This window comes from Falco rusticolus, chromosome 3 (genome assembly GCF_015220075.1).
Source record: "Falco rusticolus isolate bFalRus1 chromosome 3, bFalRus1.pri, whole genome shotgun sequence".
Taxonomy (NCBI): Eukaryota; Metazoa; Chordata; class Aves; order Falconiformes; family Falconidae; genus Falco; species Falco rusticolus.
In genome coordinates, this window is record NC_051189.1 from 44,972,866 (window position 1) to 44,996,997 (window position 24,132).

The window sequence follows — 24,132 nt, forward strand, 5'->3', positions numbered from 1 at the left end:
AAGCCAACACCTGCTTGTGCTTTTCTAGCGAAAACCTGCTCAGTCTCATTATTTTTCTTTATTTTACTTTAAACAGTAGAAGATATTATGTCTTTCCCTGATTCGTTGCTTCTTTCTTAAACATTTAATTTGCAAGTAGCGGATTTAATGTCTATCAGCTCCACTGACAAAGAGCCTCTTCATTATAATAGGTATTAGATGAAACTGATAATCCTTCAGGAATCTCATTTAATGATAAAGATCTGAAATTATTACAGTTAGGTAAATAAATATTTATCATCTCCTTATTGCAGATTTTTCCTCTAAGCTTCCCATCTTCTTCCTGGAATTTGGATCTCGGTATATCTTTAGTTCTGCTTCCTTCCTAAAGAAATAAAAAATTATTTACATAGGAGTTTTGCCATGACAGGGCCCTTGACTATGTATTATTTGCAATCTGTGTTTTGGAGACATCCTATTTCATTCTTTATCTGTCTTTTCCTTTTAGCCTACTAGTGGAAAAAAATATATATCTCACTTCCCTTCTACTCTTCTATTGTCTGCAGGATTTTACTTTTGTACTTATTTTACTTCATCAGCAATTCCTGTTGTATTTGCCACTTTTTATAATTCTTTAAAGATTTTTTAGAGGGCTAGACCATGTTAGGGAAAAGAGAAGCTCCAGGAGACTACACTAGATTATTCTCTAATTTTTGTAGTGTGTTCTTAATTGCACTGTATTTTATATTATTTCTTCGCTTCCCTTTTGACTGTGGTATTTTTAGTCCTCAGAAATAGCTTCCTATTCCTTGGGTTTTCTTTAAAGAACCTGAAACAATCTTGTCGTAGTTTTAGTGTCCTCTAGCTGTATGTGTGAATTCTCATGGCCAGCCATCACAGTCCTGTTTTACACATTTAAACACCTGGGGAATACATGCCGATTATGCCCATTGGTTTAGAAATATCCTGTTCCCATTTTCCCTTTCTCTTGTGCACTCGTACAGAAGCAATATTCCATATAAGAGTTTTACACAGGTACTGTAGAAAAACTTGTGTAAACACTTTCAGAAAGTGTTGATCTTTTAATCCACGCCCCCCACCCCCCCACCCCCAATGTATATTATAAAGTGAAATGTGTGAAGTGTGCACAGGACCAGTCTGCTATCCTATTAGCTGGCAAAGCCAATAAGCACAAATTTACACTAACAGACCATAAAACACGTAAGGCCACTGAATCCACCCTGTGGTGTGGATGTAAGGGGAAATGAGGATCCAGCTGACTATTTTGCAATGTTTGTAGGACAGCGTTTGCCAATGTAAACCCGAGTTGCAAACATACGGTGTCTTTCACTGCAAATGGTTTCTCTTTGCTATAAATGGTCCCTTTATTGAAAATGGTCTCTCTTTACTTTTTCATCTTGGACTGTTTATACTATCCAACCATCCCTTTCCATTTTTGTAACACATTACTTCAGCTGCAGAAAAAAATGATAGGCGAATAATATTATTCCAGGAATACTGGAATATTATTCCTTTTAATGAACTAGTTCCTTTTAAAATGTGCAAAGAGATTTTCAGTCTTGTTATATATAAGCTTGTGTTTTAATGGTCAAATGCAGAAACTTTCTGCTTACACTTCTAAATTTGGAAAAGAATCAAACGTATTTGAGAGAGTTACCTAGCAAGAAGTAAAGACAGAAACAAGACCATGTGGGAGATGATTGCTGGCCACCTTCATAGCCCAACACAGGAGCCAAAATAGAGAGCCCTATTCACTGGAAAAGCTAGAGGCTCCTGATCCCTTCAGTCGCCTATGTTGCTGTATGGACATTGCCTTTTCTTCCAGGACACCATGGCAAGAACTGAGATCTGGCTTAGAGAAGCATAAATTGACTCTGTCTCAAATGGAACACTCTAATATCCCATAGAACGTGTATCTCCTTATCATATCTTAAGTCCTGCATGCCCTCACCTACTCCATGCTGGCAGCAAGGTAATATAGAAATAAGTGAATAATAAAGGAAATATGATCATCTCACCACCTGAATTTCTCATCCCTCAGATCAGAGGCATAACTGTCAGTTCTGTGGCCTGCAGAGGATCCTGCAGGTAGGAATGTATAGTTTAAGATAACTTTTACGTAATTGTGCTTTTCTTTTTCCTACAGATTATTTAGTAACCTGTACAGCTTTCTGCATTGGACTCTACCTTTCAGAGCAATGAAAGCAATAAGTACAGTTGTTGAAATGTAACCTCTTAAAAAAATGTTGCTAGTCATTAATGTTAATTTACACATGCAAATCTCAGTTTGGATGCAGAATTTTGGTTTGAGCCTGTTTTTTTCCTGGTATATACATTTTAAGGTGTTTAGGGAAGGTATATTGTCTTTTGAAAAAAAAATCAGTAACTATATAACAAATAATAAGTTTATCTAGATATAGGAAATACAAGAATAGTCGTTTGCAATCTCATCAGGATTAAATATTATACCAAATGTTTCAAAATGTCCATTTCTCATTTGACAAGAGAGAATATCAGAGACTCTACAGCTTCTGAACTGCTGTCCTCTGAGTTCAGAGGAATTGTTAAGCCCTGGATCTGTGCCTAAGGTTTTTTCCCTGGTATCATCAAAGACTGTGATCATTAATCTTGGTTAAACAAGAAGTTAGCATATTCCACAGAATCACAGGCTGAACTGGGATTCAGGAGAGACATGCCCTGCTGCTGGTGAAGGTGCCATGTCATTTTATGAAGGTCACATTGGCTGGGCTTCTACTTTTCACCCATCAATTTGATACTAGCTGGAAGGCCATAACAATTCCTCCCCACAGATTTTTCACTATGCTAAGCCAATGTAGCAAACACCACAAGCAATGCATTTTTACAGAATAGTGTATTTATGTGTGTTATATCATATATTTAGCATCTTTTCATAGTAAAGTCAACTATTGGGAGCTTCTATACAAACTTAAACTTTAGATGTCTAGCAAAAAAGTTTCTGAAGATTGATATAAGGTCAGTTTAAGAGAGAGATGGAACACAGACGGCTGTCATAAAGCATGTGATTCCCCACAAAGAGTGCACTTTAATTAAAGAGGAAAGAATTGTGAAGTGGAAGTGGATGTCTTGGGACAACTGTATGAGGTAACATAACACTACAACAGTGAGTAGTTCTCGATGATTGCACAGTACATCAATATGTGGCAAAGGGGAGTGCATAGAGCACCACTATTATACTGTACATAGAAAAAAAAATGGACTGACAGCACAACACTTTCAAGAGTGCTTACATCATTAAAGAAGACCAAATTCCACTGATCTTAAACAAGGCTCTATCTCCATCTGATTGTCTCCAGCCTTTTAGTTGAAACTTGGTCCATAAATGAATGAGTTGGTTTGTGCAGAGATTGATCAGTTCAATATCTGCATTTATGGTTGGAGTTCAATGTGAGGGCTCTGTCCCATGCTCCATTTCATTGTGGAGGACATACCCTTGAACGCCTTTGTTACTTACACACTTCACCATTAAGGAAGTCATAGGAATCTTCAGTGGAATCTAATCTGCTGAGTAGATCATGCTATGCTTGACAGACACTTTGGAAGAAATAGGATATTTGCACAGAAAAACCTCAGCAGACATATGGGAATAAAGAAATGCCAACTATTCAGTAAGGCTTTACCTGCTACACCTAATTTTGCAGAGAGATATGAGAAGATTGGAAAGGTTAAGAGGAAGGGCAACAAATGTAAGTAGCTTAGGTTCTTAAGTTCAGTTATGAATGGAAGCCATGAAAACTATGGAAAGCCGTGCAAAGTATTTATTGCAAAACAGGAACTTGCAGGTCTGATAACGTTGCCCCTCATAAGTATGAAATTCTAGAACAGGCATCCCACAGGAAAGCTACTGCAGGAAAGGACTTAATGGAGGGCATGAATGAAGTACTGTGCTTCAAGGAGTGAGGGAATGAACCCAGCCTCCTAGGAATGTTTTTTTTTTCTCAAACTGTGAGACTCTCTGAAGAGGAAAATGAATTTCCAGTCAGATGGACCAGGATCAGTGATGATTTAGGGGAATGTTTGTTTTTTCCCCATGTGGCTGAGCAATGATCCAAATGTTAATAGAAACGACTAGTCTGTGTTTAAGAAATGATTAGGGAATAAAACTTACCAACCAATAAAGACAGTTTAGTATGGGAGATGGGTATGCATATACAACATGATATTCCATGTGACTAAAATTCATGTTAAACCCCCTGAGTTTTCTGTTTGTACTGATGCCAGATGCTCACTGTATGAGGAAAAATGTCTATTTGCTTTTTTGCTTCAATAAGCTGCACCACATCTGTAGCTTGTTTGGGCAGTATGTATTCCTTTCAGCCATCAATAGTGAAGATAGTAATTAATGATCCTGCAGGAGGAAACTTGTGTTTGTGTTCTGATCTTGGAAAAACCCTAACCCAGTGCATTCTGATTTTTTTGTCCCATTTTACTTTCACCTTGCATGCAGCTCATGAAGCAGTACTCTCTTGTTTCATTAATGAAGTTCCAGCTCAGTACTTCTCCTTCCATCTCACCTTCACACTGATGGTAATTTCTGCTCCAGTGTCAGCCCTGCAGGAATCACAGGTGCTACTGCTGAGCTGGGGAACACTGAAGCATGGTGAGGTCCATACCAAGATCAAACCTTGTGGACCAACAGCACAGGATCAGGATGTTATACTCTTGGGATACCAGAGTGCAGGGAGGTCTGGTCACTGTGTTTAAGTGGCCAAAGTTGGTCAGCAAAGGGCACTTTCATTTACCATCATAGCAACTCTTATTTGAGCGCTTCTGTTACCGTTCCTGGTTGCTGTCAGGCAGCGCAGACTGCCAGTGCTGGGTTCCCATTCCCTTTGCAGAGGTCCCTTTGGTCCTTTTGCTCTTGACAGAATGAATGGTCCATACATGGCTGTTGGCAAAGGAGAAGGAAGAGTCCTTTCATGTCCCTGAACTGAGGCATCCTTGTATTGGGGAGAGACATTTCTCCAACCCTACACCCTGTACATTCTGCAGGAGGAGTTGGAGCCACATTCCTGGATGTGGCCTAAATGAAGGCGTCGCTGTAAATAGTGTAGAGGCCTCAACCCTCTTTCAGAACAGAAGGGACAGAGCTGGGCTCCCTTGCATATTCGGTGGCTCCCTTATCCTCACTGAGGGCTTCCATCCCCCCATAAGGGGTGCCACAGTGCTGTGGGGTGAGGAGGAACCACAGAATCACGGAATGGCTGAGGTGGGAAGGGACTTCTGGAAGTCACCTTGCCCAAATCTGCTCAAGCAGGGCTACCCAGAGCAAGTTTCCCAGGACCGCGCTTGGATGAGCATCTCCGCGGATGGCGACTCCACGACTTCCCCGGGCAAGCTGCACCAGGGCTCAGTAGCTCTTACGGTGAAAGTGTTCTCTGACTTTCAGAGGAAACCTACCGTGTTCCAGTTTGCACCTGCTGCCTCTGGCATTGGCACTGGGCACCACCGAGAAGAGCCTGGCTCCCTCCTGCCTGCGCCCTCCCTTCAGGTATCGGTACCCACGGGTGAGATCCCCGCGCCTGCTCTCCTCCGGGCCGCACAGTGCCCGCTCTCCGAGCCTTTCCCCATCGGAGCGATGCTCCAGCCCCTCCACCGCCTTCACCGCACCCACCTCGCCCGCCCCGCCGCGCCGCTGGGACAGCGATGGGCTCCCGGGCCCGCCCGGCGGCCGCCCCGCGCCCCTGCCCCGCCGCAGGCCGGCACCGCGGGGGGCGGGAGGGCGGGGGAGGGCCGAGGCGCGGCGCCGCCATCCCGCCGCGCCCCCGCACACAGGCACCCCGCCCGGCCGCCGCGCCGCGCCGCTCGCAGGGCGCCCGCCCATGGCTGACAGGAGCCTCGTCGAGGGCGCCGAGCCCTGCCCGCGCCGGGAGGAGGCTCCGGAGTGGGGCTACGAGGAGGGTGAGAGCGGGCGGCGGCTGCGGCGGGGAGAAACTTTCGCCGCGGCCGGGGGAGGAGGAGGAGGAGGTGGCGGCGGGAGGGTTTCGGTGGCGCAGCGGGGCGGTGGGAGCGTCGCCCTCCGGGCGCCCGGGGCGGCGACGCGGCGGCCCGCAGCGGGCGGCAGCTCCGCCACTGCCGGCGGGAGGGCAGCGGGGCGGCGGCGGCCGCGGAGCCGGGGCCGGCGGGGCAGCACCCCCGGCCGCGCCGGTGGGCAGCAGCGCGGGGGGGCGGGGGGCCGGCTGGCCCCGGGAGCCGCCGCGCCCGCGGGTGCCGTAACAGCTCTCCGTTGTGCCTCAGGCGTGGAGTGGGGGCTGATTTTTCCCGATGCTAACGGGGAGTACCAGTCACCGATTAACCTGAACTCGAGAGAAGCTAAATACGACCCCTCGCTCCTGGAAGTGCGTTTGTCGCCGAACTACGTGGTGTGTCGTGACTGCGAAGTGATCAACGACGGGCACTCCATTCAGATTGCCCTGAAGTCTAAGTCAGGTAGGCTGGAGTGCGGCCCCTGCCCTCCCCGCCTAGGCGCGGCGCGGGGACCCCCGGCGCGGGGAGACGGGGACACGGGCACACCCGGCGCGGGGACACGGGCGGTCCCGGCCGGCGCCTGGCTGCTGGCTCCGGTAGGGAAAGGAGCGAGCTTTGCCGTGGGAGCTGCGGGTTCCAGCGCAGCACCTGGGTTGGGTGGTCGGTCGGGCTGCTTCAGAGCGCCTCCAGAATTGCCTCGTGCGGTGGTGTCGTCTAATTCGCTGGCATTAACCGCGTTCAGAAGCAGCCCGAGACAATCGCTAAGAAAGTGTGATGCCAAACTAGGTTGTATAGCCGGCAAAATTTGTCCTTGGTCCAAAGACCATGTAAGTTAAAAGAGCTTTGTCCATTAATTTGAGTGGGTTCTGAACGCTAACAGCAGAACGGGGCAGCTTGAGAGAGATAGTCCTGTTACATGTGCTTACATGTATAATGAAGAAGAGCAGGTAGCAAAGCAGTCCTTATTTCTTTTTTTTTTTTGGTGTCATTTATCAAATAAGAATTAGAAACAAATAATAAAAGAAACCGTTCCAACTTAAGTGAAAATCGCATGCCTTAAATGAAAGTGAAGTATCTCATTCAGACCTTGCATCTGGGTGGACTATTCTGTCTGAAGGAGACAACTGGCCAGAAAGCAGGGGGAAAAAAAAGTACATTGTGCTGTCCAATGCAGTGGTGGTTCTTCCCATGTGTTTGGAGAAGCATGCAAGTTACTCTAACCAGTCTTAGCTAGTAACAGCCTTTTGGGGGCATTTAAACAGCTGAACATTGTGAAACTATGAGACATTCCAGCTTTTGTTGCCTTCTGAAATCCCAGTTGTACTGGGAGCTAGAGCTGTTCTGACAGTGAAGGAGTCAGTTCAGTTTTACACTGAATTTTTGAGAAGGGTTTGTTACTTTAATAAGGATGCTTTCCTTTATAATTTCCTTTCCATGATAAACTCCATGTATTATTGCAACACAGAACATTTATTTCTGCAGAATTTTGCAGATTTCCAATAGAATATAAATTTTGTACTTCCAGTCAGTTTTACTGCCTTCGTCAGAAGCAGAACTCTTTTTCCCAAGGAGTAAGGTTCTCTCTGCAGAATCAGGGAAGTTCTTGAATTCTCCTGTGGAGGAAGTGATGGTGAGTGCAAACCACACCACCGCTTGCAGGCCAAAATGCAACTCCTTCAACCCTACCTTTCCCAAGGGCAGCTTGTAACTTAGTTACAATAATTAATAAGATGGGACCAACGCACCTAAATTCATGTGCAAAACTGTTGGAGTGTTAGGAGAAGGAAAGACTTCTTTTTAAACTCAAATGCAGGGTGATGCCAGATTGATGAGTCATGAAATAGAAGAAAATGTGAAATTAGAATAAAAGTTTGTGACTGTGGTATGGAATTATGATTTAGGAAATCTTGTTTTAGTTTCAGCATTTCCTTAATATTCATGTTCCCTAATTTCTGATTCTCCATTTGTAAACTGGGGATAATGTTTCCATTTTTAAGAGGGGGAAGGCAACATTTATTATCCCTACCAAGAGGAGAAAAGAGTTGATAAGCTGTGTTTGACCTAGTATTCTGGCCAATTTTCAGGGATTGCGGAAACTCCTGCAGCTTCTTTTGCTCACAGGGGATGTCTGATGACAAATCCATTTAGCCAGATTATTTTAATGGGAACTGTTGAGCAGTAAATGCTTTTGAAACTCTGTCCAATTAATGTGCAAGAGATCCTCATCTACTGTAAAGTTAACAGTCAAAGAAAAACTTCTTTGTGGAAAAAATAAACTGATTAAGATACATATTAAAAATCTATTTGTCATTACTGGGATTGATTTTATCCTTTAATTCGGGACAAACAGTCCATCTGGAATTCCCAGATCCCTCTCATTATTTAATTGCAAACATTTTCAGAGGCTGCTTCCAGTATGATCATTGTACATGTGTTATGTATTAGGTGGAAGAAGCATGACCAACTGTGTAATGGAAGTGTATATTAAAAAATGCTGTAGAGGATATCCTTCTAACAGAGAGGCTTCTCTTAAGCTAGCAGTAGATTGCACAGTGGATGATGGTTTCAGAATAATTTTCTAATGAGGATCAAAAATTGCTGTAAGGCAAAGCAAATTAAACATGTTTCATGCATTGACAAGGATCAAGATTTGGTGAAAGGTGGAGGAAAGATAAACATGCTTCATGAATTGAAATGCTTGTATCATGGGATCAATGTTATAACTTAAGCCTCAGAAATAAACTCTTTGAAGTTCCTGGAGATCGAGAACTACATCATACAGCGAACATTTGTGCTAGTTACACTTTCTCAAGGAGCAATATTTTAAAACAGAGAAAATGCTCCATTTCCCTAAGAAACAGCACTAATTGAATATCGTGTTTCTTTTTATTTGTCCAAATTTTCCTAAAGACTTCATTTGGTTGTTTCCCCCAATGTTCACCGCATTTTTAGGTTTTCTATATAGGATATAGGTATAGATAGAATACAGATAAAGCAAGCTCAAGGAGCAAATCTGAATCAGTAGCTACATTTAGGATATTTCATTTTAGAAACCCTAGTAGCTATTAGATTAGTTATGAAGAATTATTAAAGGAGGATTAGTTGGAACATTTCGCTTTTTTTCTCTAATGTAATTGCTGATGGAAACCATGACTGATCATTTATCTTTCAGACTTTTTATAGTTCTGTACCTTTATTTTTTTTGTGTTTGTACAGTTGCAATATGCTTCAGTTGCTGAATTATTTTTTAGTACTACACCATGTCTAGTGTTTCAGACTAAGGCTGTTTACTTTGTGTGTCAAAATAACTTCATATCATGGAACACTAATTCCCTAAAGCTGTAGGTGATGTGATTAAATAATCCTTATCACTGGTCAGAGATTGTAAAAGATTCATTCAAAGTCTGTGAAAAGTAAGCTAGAATTTAATGTATTCTGGGGAAGATGGTGAATGCCCTTAAGTAAAATCCAGCCCTGCCGAGAAGCTAACAATCAGTGATTTCAGTGGGAAGTTACCTACAGCTTGTGGAGTAACATTGGATATGAAGCAGATTCAGAAATCCCTGGGCAAAATGCTTCCATTGATTAATTCCGAAGTAGATTGGGCCTCACAAGGTACAGTTGTTTGCTTTTACTCCTTGTGGTGGAAGTCTCCATTAAAAACGTATTGAGCTACTGTATAAGTTTTTTGTTTGTGTATGTTGCAATTGTGGACAGATGCTTTTAAGAAGTCCCGGATGTTTAAAAAACTGGAGTAAAAAACCAAGCCATGGCTGCCTAGAAGCTGTTTTTAAGTAAACTAGGTATGTTGTGGTTGCTGTGTGTAAGTTTGATTATGTTTGGATATGGAGGCATTCTGTATCTCAGAAGCCTGACAGGTGGTATATGACTGAACACCTTTACCTAGCAAAATATTGGCAATCAAAAGTTTTCTATCCGTTTCTGTTACTCATAGCAAATATAGGTGATGGAGATTAAGCATTTGGACAAGTTGAAAGTAGTTACCAGTTCAGTCCAGAACCTCCACCATCTGTTTGGAGCACTCAGCTACTGTCTTGATAAGAGCAATAAATGTATTCATTCTTCTGACTGATAAAGGTACAGTTTTTCTGTTAGGTGTTTTGACCAGCTGTTCTGCCTCATAAAACAGAGCGCAGCATGACAGCAATTTCACTGTTGTTTGTAACTGCCTGGATTCGTGTTCTGTACCTGCACGGTACTTCAAAAGTCAAGGTGTCGAGTCTGTCAACTTTACTCGTCTCCTCTCTAGTACCGCTGATAGTAAAGAAGCTTGCAACAATTTCCCCATTGTATTTGGAGGATATATTCAGTAGCCTGTCTGCTTCGAAAGCCAAGTTCCTTACCATTTGTCTTCTTTCCCAGTGTTAATAGGGGGGCCATTGCCTCGAGGACATGAGTTTGAACTACATGATGTTCGGTTTCACTGGGGGAGAGAAAATCAGCGTGGTTCTGAACACACAGTTAATTTTAAGGCCTTTCCCATGGAGGTAAGAGTGACACTGCATTGCATAACACCTGCTAAATGCAAAAGATTTTCTTTCATAGCCTGAATTCCTGATAGTTCAAAAGCGAGTTTTAGTTCAACATTTATTGCTCTATATTTCAACCAGAAAGCTATCTTGCTGAGGTGTGCTTTAGTGCAGGTAAATTAGGATATGCCTCTGGAATAAAATGCCTCCAGCACTCATCACATTGTATGATTAAGTGGTCATAAAGTTAAGCTGCAGAATTATTAACTTGTGTCTTAATAATGTTAGTGTTCTAACAAGATCTGCCATTTCAACACTTCCTTTGTCACCTTGACTAATAGCTATAGGTGGGAGAACTAGCTACTGGGAGTATTTCCATGGTGAATAACAACTTAGGTAAATTTGGAGTAAGTGTAGAGTGAATTTTAATGAAATAGCTTTACGTACCTGAAAATTGAAGATTACGGTGATATTCTTGGGTATGTTCCACAATGTCTCAATGAATTACCAAATTTTGAAACATAAGCAAAATTATAATGCAGCCTGGAAAAAATTCAGCTGTTCATGGGATGTCAGTTTGGGCTCCTAGGCAACCCAAAATGCTGGGACCTAACTCTTCTGCTCTCCAGCAGCCGTCCGTCATGTTACTGCACTTCCCACTGTCCTGTTGCTTACACTTGTCAAGGAGTGTCTTGGAGTATCCCTTAGACCCTGGGCTGCAAGACTAGTTTTAACAGATACCAACCCTGACGTTTGGTGACTGCAGCTTTGCATCTTTTATTTCATTTGTTGTGCACTATTGGTTTTTAAGACCTCTGAAAAAAATCTTGACTTTCTTTGAGTTATTTTTGCCTTATTTATCTATTATAATCCCTCACTGGCCTGAAATTCTGTTTCTGTTTTCTGTGTGTTGTTCAGTGCTGGGAGTTTTGTTACTGTAGCGTTATATTCATGAGTTCCAGACTACTGGAATAGAACTGCCTTACGGAAAAGGATATAAAAAGTATTAGAGCAAATACTGCAGAGCTAAATGTAAAAAGCTTGTGGACTTACACCATCTATCTAATTCTTGGGGTTGTTCAGGTCCTCTCTTTAAGAGTTGTAGGTCAGATTTTGGTCCGTGCTGTTTGCTGTTTTGCACTGGTCCATGAAAAAAACCCTACATATATGAAGTCACTCGTAGGGGTTTTGCAGGCTGAGTTGAGGCAGATCATAGACTGATTTAGGTTGGAAAAGTCCTTTAAGATCATTGAGTCTGACGGTAAACCTAACACTGCCAAGCCCACCACTAAACCATGTCCCTAAGTGCCACATCTACACGTAGATCCTCTTTGCGCGTTGATTTCAGGCAGGTTCTGGCAACGCAGGAGAATTACTTGAATGGGGAAGACTCGTTAACCAAAGGGAAAGCAGAAGAATCATCTCTGCATCCTGGTTACCCGGCATAATATATACAACATGATTTACATGGGCAGTTAAGGCCTTCAAGATACTGCAGTGTTCCCCTGAGGCAGGAAGCAGCTTGTTCATTATGAAACAGCTCTGCTTAGTGCTTTTCCTCAAGGCTGATCCAGCATGTGGCGATAAAGAAATATTGATGTGAATTATGTTGAGAACTGAACTTGGGAGTCTATCAGAGTCTTCTGTCTCCTTGTTTATTAAGGATCACTTCGCAGACAGTCTTGGTGGTATGTGGGAACAGTCTATTGATAATCTGCAGAAACCCCAGAATTCTCTACTCTGAATCAGTCCAGAGAAAAATGTACTTGACCCAGAGATGCAAAGCAACAAACTTAATCAGTCATGAAGGGATATCATTCTTTACCTACTTTAAAAGCAGTACACCTGCTGCCCAAACAGAATTCTGGCACAGTGGAAGAACATCACCTGGAGGTGAGCAAGCCAGTGTTACCCTGTCTCTTGCGTCTAAGCAGCTTTCAGCTAGACTCTAATTTCCAAGAAATAATTACTGATGCAAAAATTGTGTAGCAGAAAAAATTGACTCATAATGCACTTGAAATACAGTGTGAATGTTTAATTTTGCCAGCAGATCCTTATGCAGATTAATTCTCACAGAAAATGACAGCAAAGCTTGTTGTCTCCAAGGCCAGTTGCACACAGGTGTATTGGCTGAGCCAGTTCATCATCATCTGCCCCATGTTGCAAGAAAGTGCAGGGCAGTTTGTTCATCAGTTGAGCTGCATTTCCTTCTGCTATATGCACAGAGAGTTGCTGTACAAAATCCATCTCAAACTGTCCAAATAAAAAATTATACTTGAGTAATAATAAAACAGGTGCTTGTGATCACTATAAATGTTTATGAAGTAGTGCAACTGAGACTCCAGAATGGAAGATTTTCCGTTTCCATTCCAGGGGTTGCCCCATTTAATTATTTTTGTGGAGAACAATCATTTTGATGAAGGGACCAGGAAATCCAATTTTCTTAACTTTTACCATTAGCATTGGTTTATACAGTTGTTGGGAGTCACCATATTCAGAGCACATACTGGGCTTGGTTTTCACAGTGATGGGTGCCTATTTTGGCTGTATACAAGCAGTCTGGTATAGTTTATACTTTTGTCCTGTACTAAACACAAAATAAGTTGGCAGTTGTTTGTGCACAGAGGCATGCTTATGTTGAGCATCAAGTGCATACATTTGGGTCTTCTGCCAGTGGAGTAAATCTGGTAGGACATTTTCCTGAGAAATTAGAAATGAATTACAAAGCAAATGATAGGGATTTTTCCTCTCTTTGTGGGAGGAAGACAAGTCAAGGGGATAAGCAGTAGTTTGAAAACAAGTGCTTGTTTTAAGTGGGTACATTAACAATGCAACAAACTAAGCCGGGATTATATACTCCATTACACAGTTGTAAACCCCAAGCAGTTCTACAAAAAACAACTTTGAGTTTGAAGAGAACTGAGATATCTAAGACTATTTATTGACTGGAGCAGCAGTCTTGCTTTTTTTGGACTGAAGACTGTAAGGCTTTATTTTATTACATTGGACCAAATAGTTGTGGAACAGCTTCAGATTGTCAGTGTAATGATCTTTGTAAAGGATGACTTTAAAATTAAAGAGTGTTATTTTTCAAAGTTTGGAAGAGCACTCTTCGGTTACTTCCTTAGTCTCTTCACCTGTGGTACCATAACTGTTTTTATTAGGCAGTATCCTGTATTAGCTGGGTAATATTCTGTGTCTTTTAGTGCAAAAATCTATTATTTCTTATTAGACTTATTAGCTGGGGCCTTTGCATGTGGTTAGGATATATAGGTTCATGGTGAAATGAGTTAGACTACTAAGTTTATGTAACATCTGGAACAGTTTTTTGAAACAATTCACACTGTCAAAAAACATTGTTCATGTGGCTTGGGTGCTGAGTTCACTGTTATTTTTACTATTCTGTGAAGTTCAGCAAAGGTGGGTTTTCCACCTTCCTTGACTGAAGAATCCAAAATGTTGACAGTAATACAACAGTGTTATCATTTTCACTGAAACATCTGTGTTTGCAATCCGTCAGGAAAGCAGGACAAAAGAATAAATAGTTATCAAAGGTAAATACTGTAACATGTCTTTTTAAACAAAGGAAAAGCAGAGGGCTGTTAAGTATCAGTACAATACTCCTCTCTCTGTTCCATGAAAACAAGAGCATGAAGGATGCTTTTGGCCAGAAATTGGAAAGGGACGTTTGTGCAACTTTCTCTGGAAATCTTTCTCGCTAAGTACTTCAACTGCATGTAAACAGTGTATGCCTTTTGGCCAAAGTTACTCTGGCCACTGCTTGTGTTAAGACCATACTTAGTAATGGTCTTAACCTTGAGAGACTGTTTCTTGCCAGCAAATGGAACAAGGTACCAAAGATTAGATTGTGCTTTACAGTACATAGCTCCACAGAGCAGTAAAATCCACACTTATACATGTGACTTACCTGAACCTGATTTAGGTGTAAGAAAGAGGAACTACTTGACATCTTTATTCCTCTGCTTCATGCCAAGAGTAAGGATTGGAGAAGGAGGAAGAACAAATGAAGATCTAACGAAACTCTGACCGTTTCCCTTACCTTTGGTGTATAACAGGGAGATGGAGAGGGACAGGAATAGCAAATTACTGCTGTTTATTTTTGTTGCTAACAAAGGTAAAACAGGGGCAGCTAAAAATGGAGTCCCATTGTACCCCATCTCTGTATAAGAGCATCTCTGTATAAGCTGTCGTGCCAGGTCAAATCAGCTTACAGTCAAAAAAGGACAGGAAAGGCAGCAGAAGAAAGTGAACTGTATGATTGCATCAGTGCTGTTTTATGGAAAGAAAATATGTTTTTTCATTGCTTCTGAAGTGAAGGGAAGCAGGGAAAATTTTGCCTTAAAGGTGTCTCTTCCTCTTAGTTACTCAAGTTGTGGTGTGACCAACACAGCCTGACCATAAGGGAACAGTTGTTTCCAGGCTGCCGCTCTGAAATAAAACTGTATCTGAGAAAATGAAAAGGTTCCTTTCACCATTTGTAGTATAACCGGGAGGATAATTCGCTGTAATCCATCCTCTTTAAAACGTAGGATTATATTAGCTGTAAACCATGTGAAAGCGCTCAGTGGAAGACTGTTGGCAGAAAATAATTTAAAAAATACTTCCAAGATGTGGAGGAAGATTAGAAACTGTATTGGTTGTCTGTTCTACAGTTTTTGAGTAGAACTGAAGAAAATCCAGTTGCCCGAAGGACTAGAATCAGTTCTGTACAGGAAAGAAAAGTGTTCCTTTCTGTTGTGTAATGAGGAGCACGCTAATTCATCCTGTAGACTCTTTCAGAGTTACAGAAACACATGCTGCAATGAAGTTAAATGTAATGCAAAAAACATATCCTACGCTCAGTCCGATTAAAACCATTAAGTGTTCCTTTGTTGATGTGAAATGGTGCTTGCCTAAGGATCTCATCAAACAGTATTACAGCTGTAGGGTTTCAGGTTAGGCTGTTAAGGTTATGCTTATCTACTCAAGTCTTTACACTCTTTGATGTGGGGTTTTCTCTGTGCCTGGCTCTGAAATCAGATACCTGCACATGGTGCATCCCCTTTCCAGCATTTCTTGAAGGGCGTGTCATGCTTTAAACATGCAAATCTATTCTTTGCCAATTTTTAATATTCTTTGCCAACATTATTTAATCTTGCTGTCTGTTTTAATCAGTTCCTTATTAGCTTGTTAGCAAATTGTTTGGGTTAAAAATAAAACAGAGTATTTGTAATTGTAATGAAGGCCTGTGAGATAGTGTGCAAGCAAGTGTGTCTCTCCCGCTTTATGCAGAGACTTGCAAACTGCAGTGGGACTGGGTAGGTGTGAATGGCAAGCAGGATTTAATCTGTAATGACAGTAGTTTCTAATATGTGAGCTCAGTTCTGATATTTGTGGATTTTTGCCAGTAGCTTTAATGGGACTATGATCCTAGTCATAAACCCTAAAAGAAAAGGTGTTAAACCAAGGAGTAAATTCTGTTGCCTTAGCTGATTGCATTGATTACCTGCTTGCGGGGGAAAAAAAAAATAAAAAAATCATTATGCATTACTTTGGCAGCATAGGACCTATGAATGGAGAATATCTTGCTTAGGCAGTCATGAATCTAACAAGAGGCAAAAAAAAACAGATTCCAGAAAGCTTTACATAGCTTTGTGCTGTGGTCTGGAACTCTGCTCAGAAATTAGCTGTTTTCTGGTGGAAAATTAACTTGTTACTCAAAGACTTGGATGATTTTCTAAATTTGGGAATCATTGCATATGAATACTACAACCTGTGATTAAAACAGTGTGTCTTATAACAAAATTACAAAATTCATGTAATAGCTATATCATTGACAGGTTTTCAATAACAGTTTAATAGTCATTTAAAGTAGATATGCCCATTGGACATTGTGTAATTTTGGAGATTTTGGAGAATTGTGGAAAACCACAGGAAAATCAGGTCAATATCTAAGCAGATGTTTTCAGTTTTGTTTTCCAAATCTACAATGATTTATACAAAAACAATTTTTTACACATTATGTAGATGCCGTTTATGAATCTAACAATAAGACTTAGCTTTACACAGCACTCCATGGGCAAAATTAGTCCTAGCACTGGTTCCAAGGCTGTCAGTGAATGATGACATGGGATCGTAGCCTCATATATGCAGGTGTTTAAGTATCTTTATGCATTTATCTATCTGTTGTACACTCTGTGGTCCCCTAATTGATATGACTTCTGTTTGGTTTTCTTGTAGTGGTACAAAGCTGGGAGGTCTCCACCCCCTCTCAGTATACTCGGAAACGGAAAACCAGCAACAACATAAACCCCAAATTACCATCATTGTGAAAGCACACGAGTGGCCTATGACTTTTGAGATCGTTAGTTCCTAAGCTCTTTCATTATTATATTTTTATTGTGATTGAGGGTTAGTTTGACCTAAATAGGCACATGCAGTCTCTGAAGTATACTTTGTTTCTAGGTAATTTGTCAGTATGAGCTTAGGTTGGCCCTTGTTTTGTTCAGTCACATATAGTTTTGAGTTTTTGAAGGTATGTATCTGTGTGCTTTGTATCGTGGATTTGTGAAAGCAGGTGCAAAAATGGGCTGATGTGCTAGCACAAACATGCTTTTGGCTTGGCTAGCACCTAAGTAATGCTCAGTTAAGCTCTGTGAAAGAACTGTACACGTCTTCAGAGGTAGCAAATGTGATTTCCTTTCTGTGCAAACTCTGCAGTTGTGGAGGATGTACAAGCTGCCAGACACCAGGTCAAAGAAGAGTGGCATCAGCAGTCTATACTGAAGTTTCTTTATCCTTTTGTTTCTCTTTTAAGAGTTATCTTATTTACAGTAAGTTGTGTGTGGAAAGGCTTTGTGGCTCATATGTACCTAAAACTTCTGAGGTAGCAGTTGCCATAGTCTGTGATTTGTAACTTCTACCAGGATGGAGAATTTTGGTATTCTTTTGAGAGATAAGTGGTACAAACTAGAAATGACTGAGCAGATTAGGAAAAACTCTTCTAAGGAGAAATACTGCAGGTGGAGAGAAGTTGGGTGAAGGAAAGGAGAATGAGAAGAAAATGGTGAGTGACTCAAGAGGGGAATCCTCTGCTCTGTCTTCCATCTTATCTCAGTTTATAGGTTTTGTTCTGCCAGAAATTGCAGTCTTTGCACTTCACCTACAGGTGAAGACATTTTGCACCAAATTTTCTTGCAGTTGTGCTGGGCTAAGTTGCAATGTTCAGTTGCAACTTGTAGCAGGAGGTTTGGTGGCACTGCATCCTAGTGGAGGCAGGCAAGTAACCTTGAAAGAAATAGCTCTTAGCAATCCCTGTCTGCGGTTGAAACAATATAGCCTCTGATACCTTTTAGAAAGATGTGAATCTTCTCAACTCCTTGAGCAGGATTACAGGTTTGCCTGCTCCTTACTCTACTTTCTCACCCAAGTGTTGTGGTGACAGTGCTCGTACTCATGGGTATAGAGGCTGCTATGGTGACATCCCTTATTGCAAACCCCATTCCCAAATCTAACAAGATGGCTACTTATGTTTTCTCTCTGCTGTGGGAGAAGAGCTTGTGTAGTCACTTAGAGGATGGAACTTCTGTAGAGGATTTAGATCCAGGTTTGAGCACAACAAGATGGCTGCTCAAGTCTTTTTCTTGCCATTTTTCTTGGCTGTGTGTCCTTGGCGTGATTTGCTTCAGCTGTACATAATTTTCTACTTTCTGCCATAATCATTGCTGGCACTCTGCTCGCATCTTACTTTAGTTTCTTGGTGCCTCAGTTTTCTGTTCTGTTTTCCTTAGCAGTTTGCCCTAACCACTAGGCAGAACTGTTCTCTATCCAAGATCTGTCACTTGTGGAAGAAGCTGGGAAAGAGATTCCTTATTTTGTTATTTTCCATGCTGCATGCTTGAGTCAGGACCGGTTCCTAGGTTGGCCCCAGTGCAGAGTGAATACTCTGAGAAAGAGAATAGCTTTCTGATGCTAAACCCCACAAATTTTGTATTATTTGTGCTAATAGTGCACTCATGGCTCTTAAGAGTTAAAGGATGAAACTTGTCGATCATCATAAGAGCGGAAAACCTTTGAAAGGTTCCACAAGTATTTGTTGTCAAGCCTGAGTGCTTCACGAGCACAAATAATGTAATCCTTAAAACATCAGTGCAAGGGAGACAAGTTCTGCTGTTGCCAACAAACTGGTAGAAAACAAGTTCAAAGGGATTAAATTGTTTGGCCATGGTCACACATGATGCCATTTTCAGAAATGACTCATGATTCCTGGGTACTTAAATTCTAGTAAGACTTTCTGGTGCTGTAGTGAGAAATAAATAACTTAGGTTGTAAATCCAAGTTCAGTGATTTAACCACAGGGTTATCTGGTGGGCCTAGTCTGTAGACCACACTGATGCCAATGAGATAACCTCACTGGTCATTACTGCCATTTTGCTGTGCCAGCATTAAGCCGCATAATGAACTGGATTGGAAAACACTTAAAGTTTAACAGAATTTGGGGAGTTTATGGAACTATGGGAGAGGAGGGAAGTTTAACACCGTTATGCTATCTGCAGACTTGCAATTCAGGAGAAGACTGTTGGAGGTGCATGATGAAGTTTATTATTTCAGTAGAAGCTTAGCCAACGTTATAGAAAAAAACCTGAGTTTCCTAGAGTAGTGGAGTGACTGGAGAACAGTCAAGGTTATGGTTTAAGATAATATGCAGCTGCAGATTCTCATCTCTTCAGAGAAATTTGAAACACAGAGGACTGTGGGATACAAATCAGTTATTAATAAAACGTAGTAAATTATGAGGGAAGGAGTGTTTTTTATTCTGCCTTCATTAGAGAATCCATTGTTGAAAATTAAATCAGTGATTTAGTGTTCTACATACAAACAGTCTAGTTTTAAATCCAAGACAACAGATTGCATCCAACACTTTGTGGAATTGGACATGCTTGTATTAAAGGCTTAGTCATATAAATAACACTTCCAGAATTAAACACTTAACCCATAACACTTTGTGTTTTCTGTCTTCTTGATGGCATTGCTAGTCTGTAATATCATCAACAATTCATCAAGAGCCAGTCCTTTTTCCAAGCTTTGCACTTTCTAACTGTGGAGCTATAAAAGCACATGCAGACACACACATGCACCCACTCAGGCTGGCAAGAATCCAGAGTAAAAGCAGGCTGGGGAGTCCTACACTAGGATCCTTGCTTTTTCCTTCCTGGCCTTCATAGTTCAAGGGAAGGAAAAAGAAGGGCTTGAATGTGTATTTGTTCCTGTTAGCGCAGGTAAGGGTAGGTCCAGGGCACCTCAGCCTACGTGTTTGCTGGGGCCAGATGTAGTGTCAGGGAACAATGACTTGCTCTATGGTGCTCCTTGCTTCACGCACTGAGCAGAAACTTGGCATAGTGAAGAGCCTGACCTATGAATCTGACAGTAATAACTGTGTAGCTTTTCATTTTCTTACTGATTAGGTTGATACTGAAAGTCAGCCATCTTGAAACAAGGGTATTTTGACTTTTTCATTATTTTTCTTAGCCTGTATACTTTTATTAGAGTTCAAAAAATATTATTTTTTGATTAATTCCTGATCTCTTTTCATCTCCTATGTGTGCCGGTAGAAATAAGCACTGCTTGTGCTTTCAAATGGGAGGAAAAAATAAATACACACAAATTACAAATTGCAGCATCCACAGTTTCCCCAATACCCATCAATGTTTTGCCAGTGATTTTCCTAAGAAACAGGCAAGCTAATGTTACATGTCAGCAGCTTCTGTGGGCAGATGAGGAGATATTTTGATTTTCTGTTCAAGGCCTGAACAAAAAGGGTCTAGATGGGGTTTGTGAAGCTTTCTGCCTTTAGTGTCCTTGACAGAAACTCAAGATAGGTGAAGACATTGGCATCGTGTTTGCATTAACCATGAAGATAGTTTGTGCCCATATCTTGCCTCCCTGTGAGTGCTGAGAGAACTGCTGTGTTTGGCTTTGTGCCATCCTCCTTGTGTCCCTTTCCTGTTTCCCAACCTTTTATACGGTAGAAATGAAGCCTCTCTCTGAAGAGTTGGTCCATCTCTGGTTAGAAGGACACAAGATTTGACCTGTTTTCCCATTTTGTGGGAAGTTTAAATTAATTGTCTTTTTTTTTTTTTTTTTTTAACCTTTTGCCTTTACGTGCATAAGCTGTAGTCTTTTGAGTCTTTCCATACACGTTAGTACTTCCTGCTCTTAATTTCATTTTTTCAACAGACCAGCAGTTCTTTGTCTTACATGAAATGAGCCTACTGCCTGTGATTAGGTTGTTCAAAGGGAACACAGATTCCTGCTTAATATTAGATGTTGCGATGTTTTTATTGTTCTTTTTAAGTATGGCTTACCAGTTTGGATAATTCTTTAGCACAAGCGATTTGCCACAGCAACTGCAACAGTGTTTCCTGAGGTGCTGCAAATAATTCAATAGTCCCACTATTCCTGACCTTTTCAGTGGCACACCTGAAGGTATGCTGCACAGTTGCCTAGACTACTTTTGCTGTCGCTTAGCTGGCTTTTTGGAAAGAGAATTCATTTTGGAAGGTGTCTTTTCAACCGTTCCTTTTATGATTCAACTGGAATAATTTTATTTACAGACATGTTATAGTTCCACACTCTTTCAAAGATGTTCTTGGAAAGTAGAGCACCAGTCCACAAAGGTTCTGTACTACTCTGATGTCCCAGTCAGGCATTTATTCTGCATGTTTTAGTCGTGAATTTAGCTTTTGACCTGAGACATACAATAGCTCACACTATGACAGTGAAGTTGTTTAAACAGTATCTCCAGAATACCTTGTACTCTGTTCCAACTTGATTTGTTCGGACCTAATTCCTCTTGATTTTAGATTGCAGTCTTTATTCAGTGAATGTCATCTTGTTCTGTACGTTCTTGGAGACTGGTGGTTAACTCACAGACTAGACCTGTTAGATCCATAACACTTTCAATAAACTGTAACAAGCAGAAGTTCAGCAGAAGCAGTGTTGCCCCTTCTCTGACATTATATTAATCAGGAGATTTTTAATGCTAACACTGTTGTCATCTGTGTTTCTTGGTGCTGCTTTCAGCTTGTCTCAGTGCTGAAATTAACATTGCTTTCAAAGATAGGCATAGAGTTCCTTTGATGTCATTTTTTTAATGACAGTGATCTATGTATGAAATGTTAATTTCTACTGAAATTCAGTGGCATCTTGGCACCTATCCACATTAGAAGACTTAAAAAATTCAAATCTACAAGCATAAACCAAGTACACTGATTAATAACCTAACTCGCTTGGCTACTTCCTCATCCTTCTCTAGATTTTGCCCAGATTTCATGCTCTAGTCATTTGCTTTTATTTGCAGTTGCATTTTCCAAGGAAGCATATTTACCTTGACTGAACTGTAATGTTTAACTGTGCAGAGTTTGTTACTTTATGGGGTTTTGTTTCTTTTTTCTGTGGCCAGGAGTATGTATACGTACTCCTGGTTCTCCCAAGTTATTTTCAAACAGCCTCTGTATCAATTCCATTAACTTTAATTTCCTAAACCTCTCCTTCAGGCTGTTAATAACTAACTTTCTATTTTTTTAATCACTTTTTTTGAAGCTGTGTGCCCTGGTCATATCCTTGGTTCTGTCCCCTTGTGAGGATTTGGATCTTAATTACTGTATATTGTGGTCACTGCCAACAGCTTACTCAATTGCTTCCTGAAACAATTCAGTGCCAAGTCAAGTATCAACTCATAAATTCTTGTGTACATCAATAATAGCAAGACACAATTTTTCCACATTTTGTCCTCCTGTGATGTGCTGTATTTGTGTTGTTGAAATTACATGTCATTATTGTATGACTAGGCTGTGTTTCCTTCCATTATTACTAGCTAAAATACTCAGCTTCGTTTCATCTCTGTCAAACCAGGAAAAAGACTTTATGGTGGCCTAGTTAGGTAACCAGTTTCCCACCTGTGCTGTTCCCTTCTCAGCTTTTAAGGCATGTTGTGAATGAAACTGGATTACACTGAACTCTAACAAACTTGGGTGAGTCCAGAACAGTTCTTAGTTCTACAGTCTTTAGCAGAGCAGCTCTAAATCTGCTTTAATTTACTTTAGGGTTGCAGTTTAATCCATGGGATGATATTTAAGTGGAATCAAACCAGAGTTTCAGCTCCAATCTCTTGGATGTGACAGAAATATGACAAAAAGCAATATGCTAGAAATTTCTAGATTCACATGTTTTAGATGCAACTCTGGTTAAGATGTGGTGATGTAGTATTCACCTGTTAGTCTTTTGAGGTACAGCCCGTATGAATTGAAATAAGAGTTGGGAAGATATAAGAGCAGTAACCTATCTCTCATCCTTAGATGCCTTCTTGTCCTGTAATGTTACTAGACTAAGCAGCCTTTTCTGGACCTTGTATTTTCTAGTTGCTCAGGTAGCAATAAGTAGCTGTATAACCTAGTTCTGATGAAGGAAAAAAGCTTCCCAGAAGATTAACTTACACATGGTGCAGCATGTGTTGTAGAAAGAAGCTTTTGTAATAATGAGCTCCTTGGTAAAAGAGTAAGGGTGTAGAGAGTGGAAAAAGTAGAATGGGAGATTGCAACAGCAGCATAGATTCAAGCAAGCCTAGTGACATAGTGTCACAGTCCGATGTTCTAATAGTTTAACATGCAGATCTGAAGGAATTATTTAAGAATGACGGTCTTCTACTGTATGTAGAGCACAAGCAGGAGCCTGTTGAACAGAAGGATCCCCAGTGTCACAAGCTCTTGCAATATGGGCTATGGTTGCCAGTTAGGTTGAGGCAGGACCAACACCCAGGCTGGGCAGCTGTTTCACTTTGTCTTCTGCTGCCTCAGCTGCTGGTGGTTTTATCAGACATAAGTCCCTTTCAGGGCCTGGTTCTGGTGCCAGGGAGGTCAGGAGGGGTTTTACTGTTGGCTCATTTTTCCTTGACTCCAGCGAGGTGTAGGCTTGGTGCTTTCTTCCAGACTGCCTGGCTTAGCCAGTGGAAACACTGCACATTGCAAAGTGTTTTATAGGGACCCCTGTAACGAGTTAGGGTTTCAGTAGTTTTGCAGTAAATATTCATGAAGAAAGCAGTTACAGTATATGGACTCCTTGTGGCAGCAAGTCATTCTAGATTGTGCAGGTTTATAGCAAATTTGTAACGTTAAGATCATATAAGTGTACAGAAATGTTGGAGCGGAGTCCTTCTCCCCTTACCATTAATCAGATACGTCATAACAAAAGATGAGCTGTGATTTATTACAGAGTGTATTTTCCTGTAAGGAATGAGCCTGTCCCATGTTTGGTCTGGCACTTGGGTGACAGATGCACAACAACATTGTCGCAGTAAGGGACAGAGCTAGTAGCAACTTTCCTGACACTGCAAGAGTCGGTAAGCTTAGGTGAAACATGGTCATTCACATAGGTGGATGGCTGAGAAGGTCTGAGAAAGAGTCATCGGTCCGGAGTCAATCAGAAGGCATCACTGTGGCAGCCACAGGCAATTCGTATGTGGGCTTCAGAACAGAGACTCCTGGGGAGTGTGGATGGGCAGGAGGCGAGGGATGCTGGTCACACAAGAGAGATTCTGATTTGATACAAGGACAAAAAAATCTCCACTGTGGGGGAGGTC

The 24,132-nt window shown here is 41.3% G+C and overlaps 1 protein-coding gene across 4 annotated transcripts in view; it reads left to right on the forward strand.

Annotated features, from left to right (window-relative positions):
• The first annotated feature begins 5,797 nt into the window (after positions 1-5,797).
• The window catches only part of CA8 (carbonic anhydrase 8), a 47,853-nt gene continuing 29,518 nt past the window's right edge, over positions 5,798-24,132 (forward strand). Inside the window, exons 1-3 of one of the 4 annotated variants that reach the window (XR_005103140.1) lie at positions 5,798-5,940; positions 6,277-6,468; positions 10,390-10,514. Coding sequence is in view for 3 of the 4 variants with exons in the window: in XM_037379951.1 (XP_037235848.1) it covers positions 5,862-5,940; positions 6,277-6,468; positions 10,390-10,514 (396 nt within the window). In the remaining variant the exon portion in view is untranslated. The remainder of the gene's footprint in view (positions 5,941-6,276; positions 6,469-10,389; positions 10,515-24,132) is intronic. The other 3 variants (XM_037379951.1, XM_037379953.1, XM_037379952.1) reach the window with 3 other exon arrangements.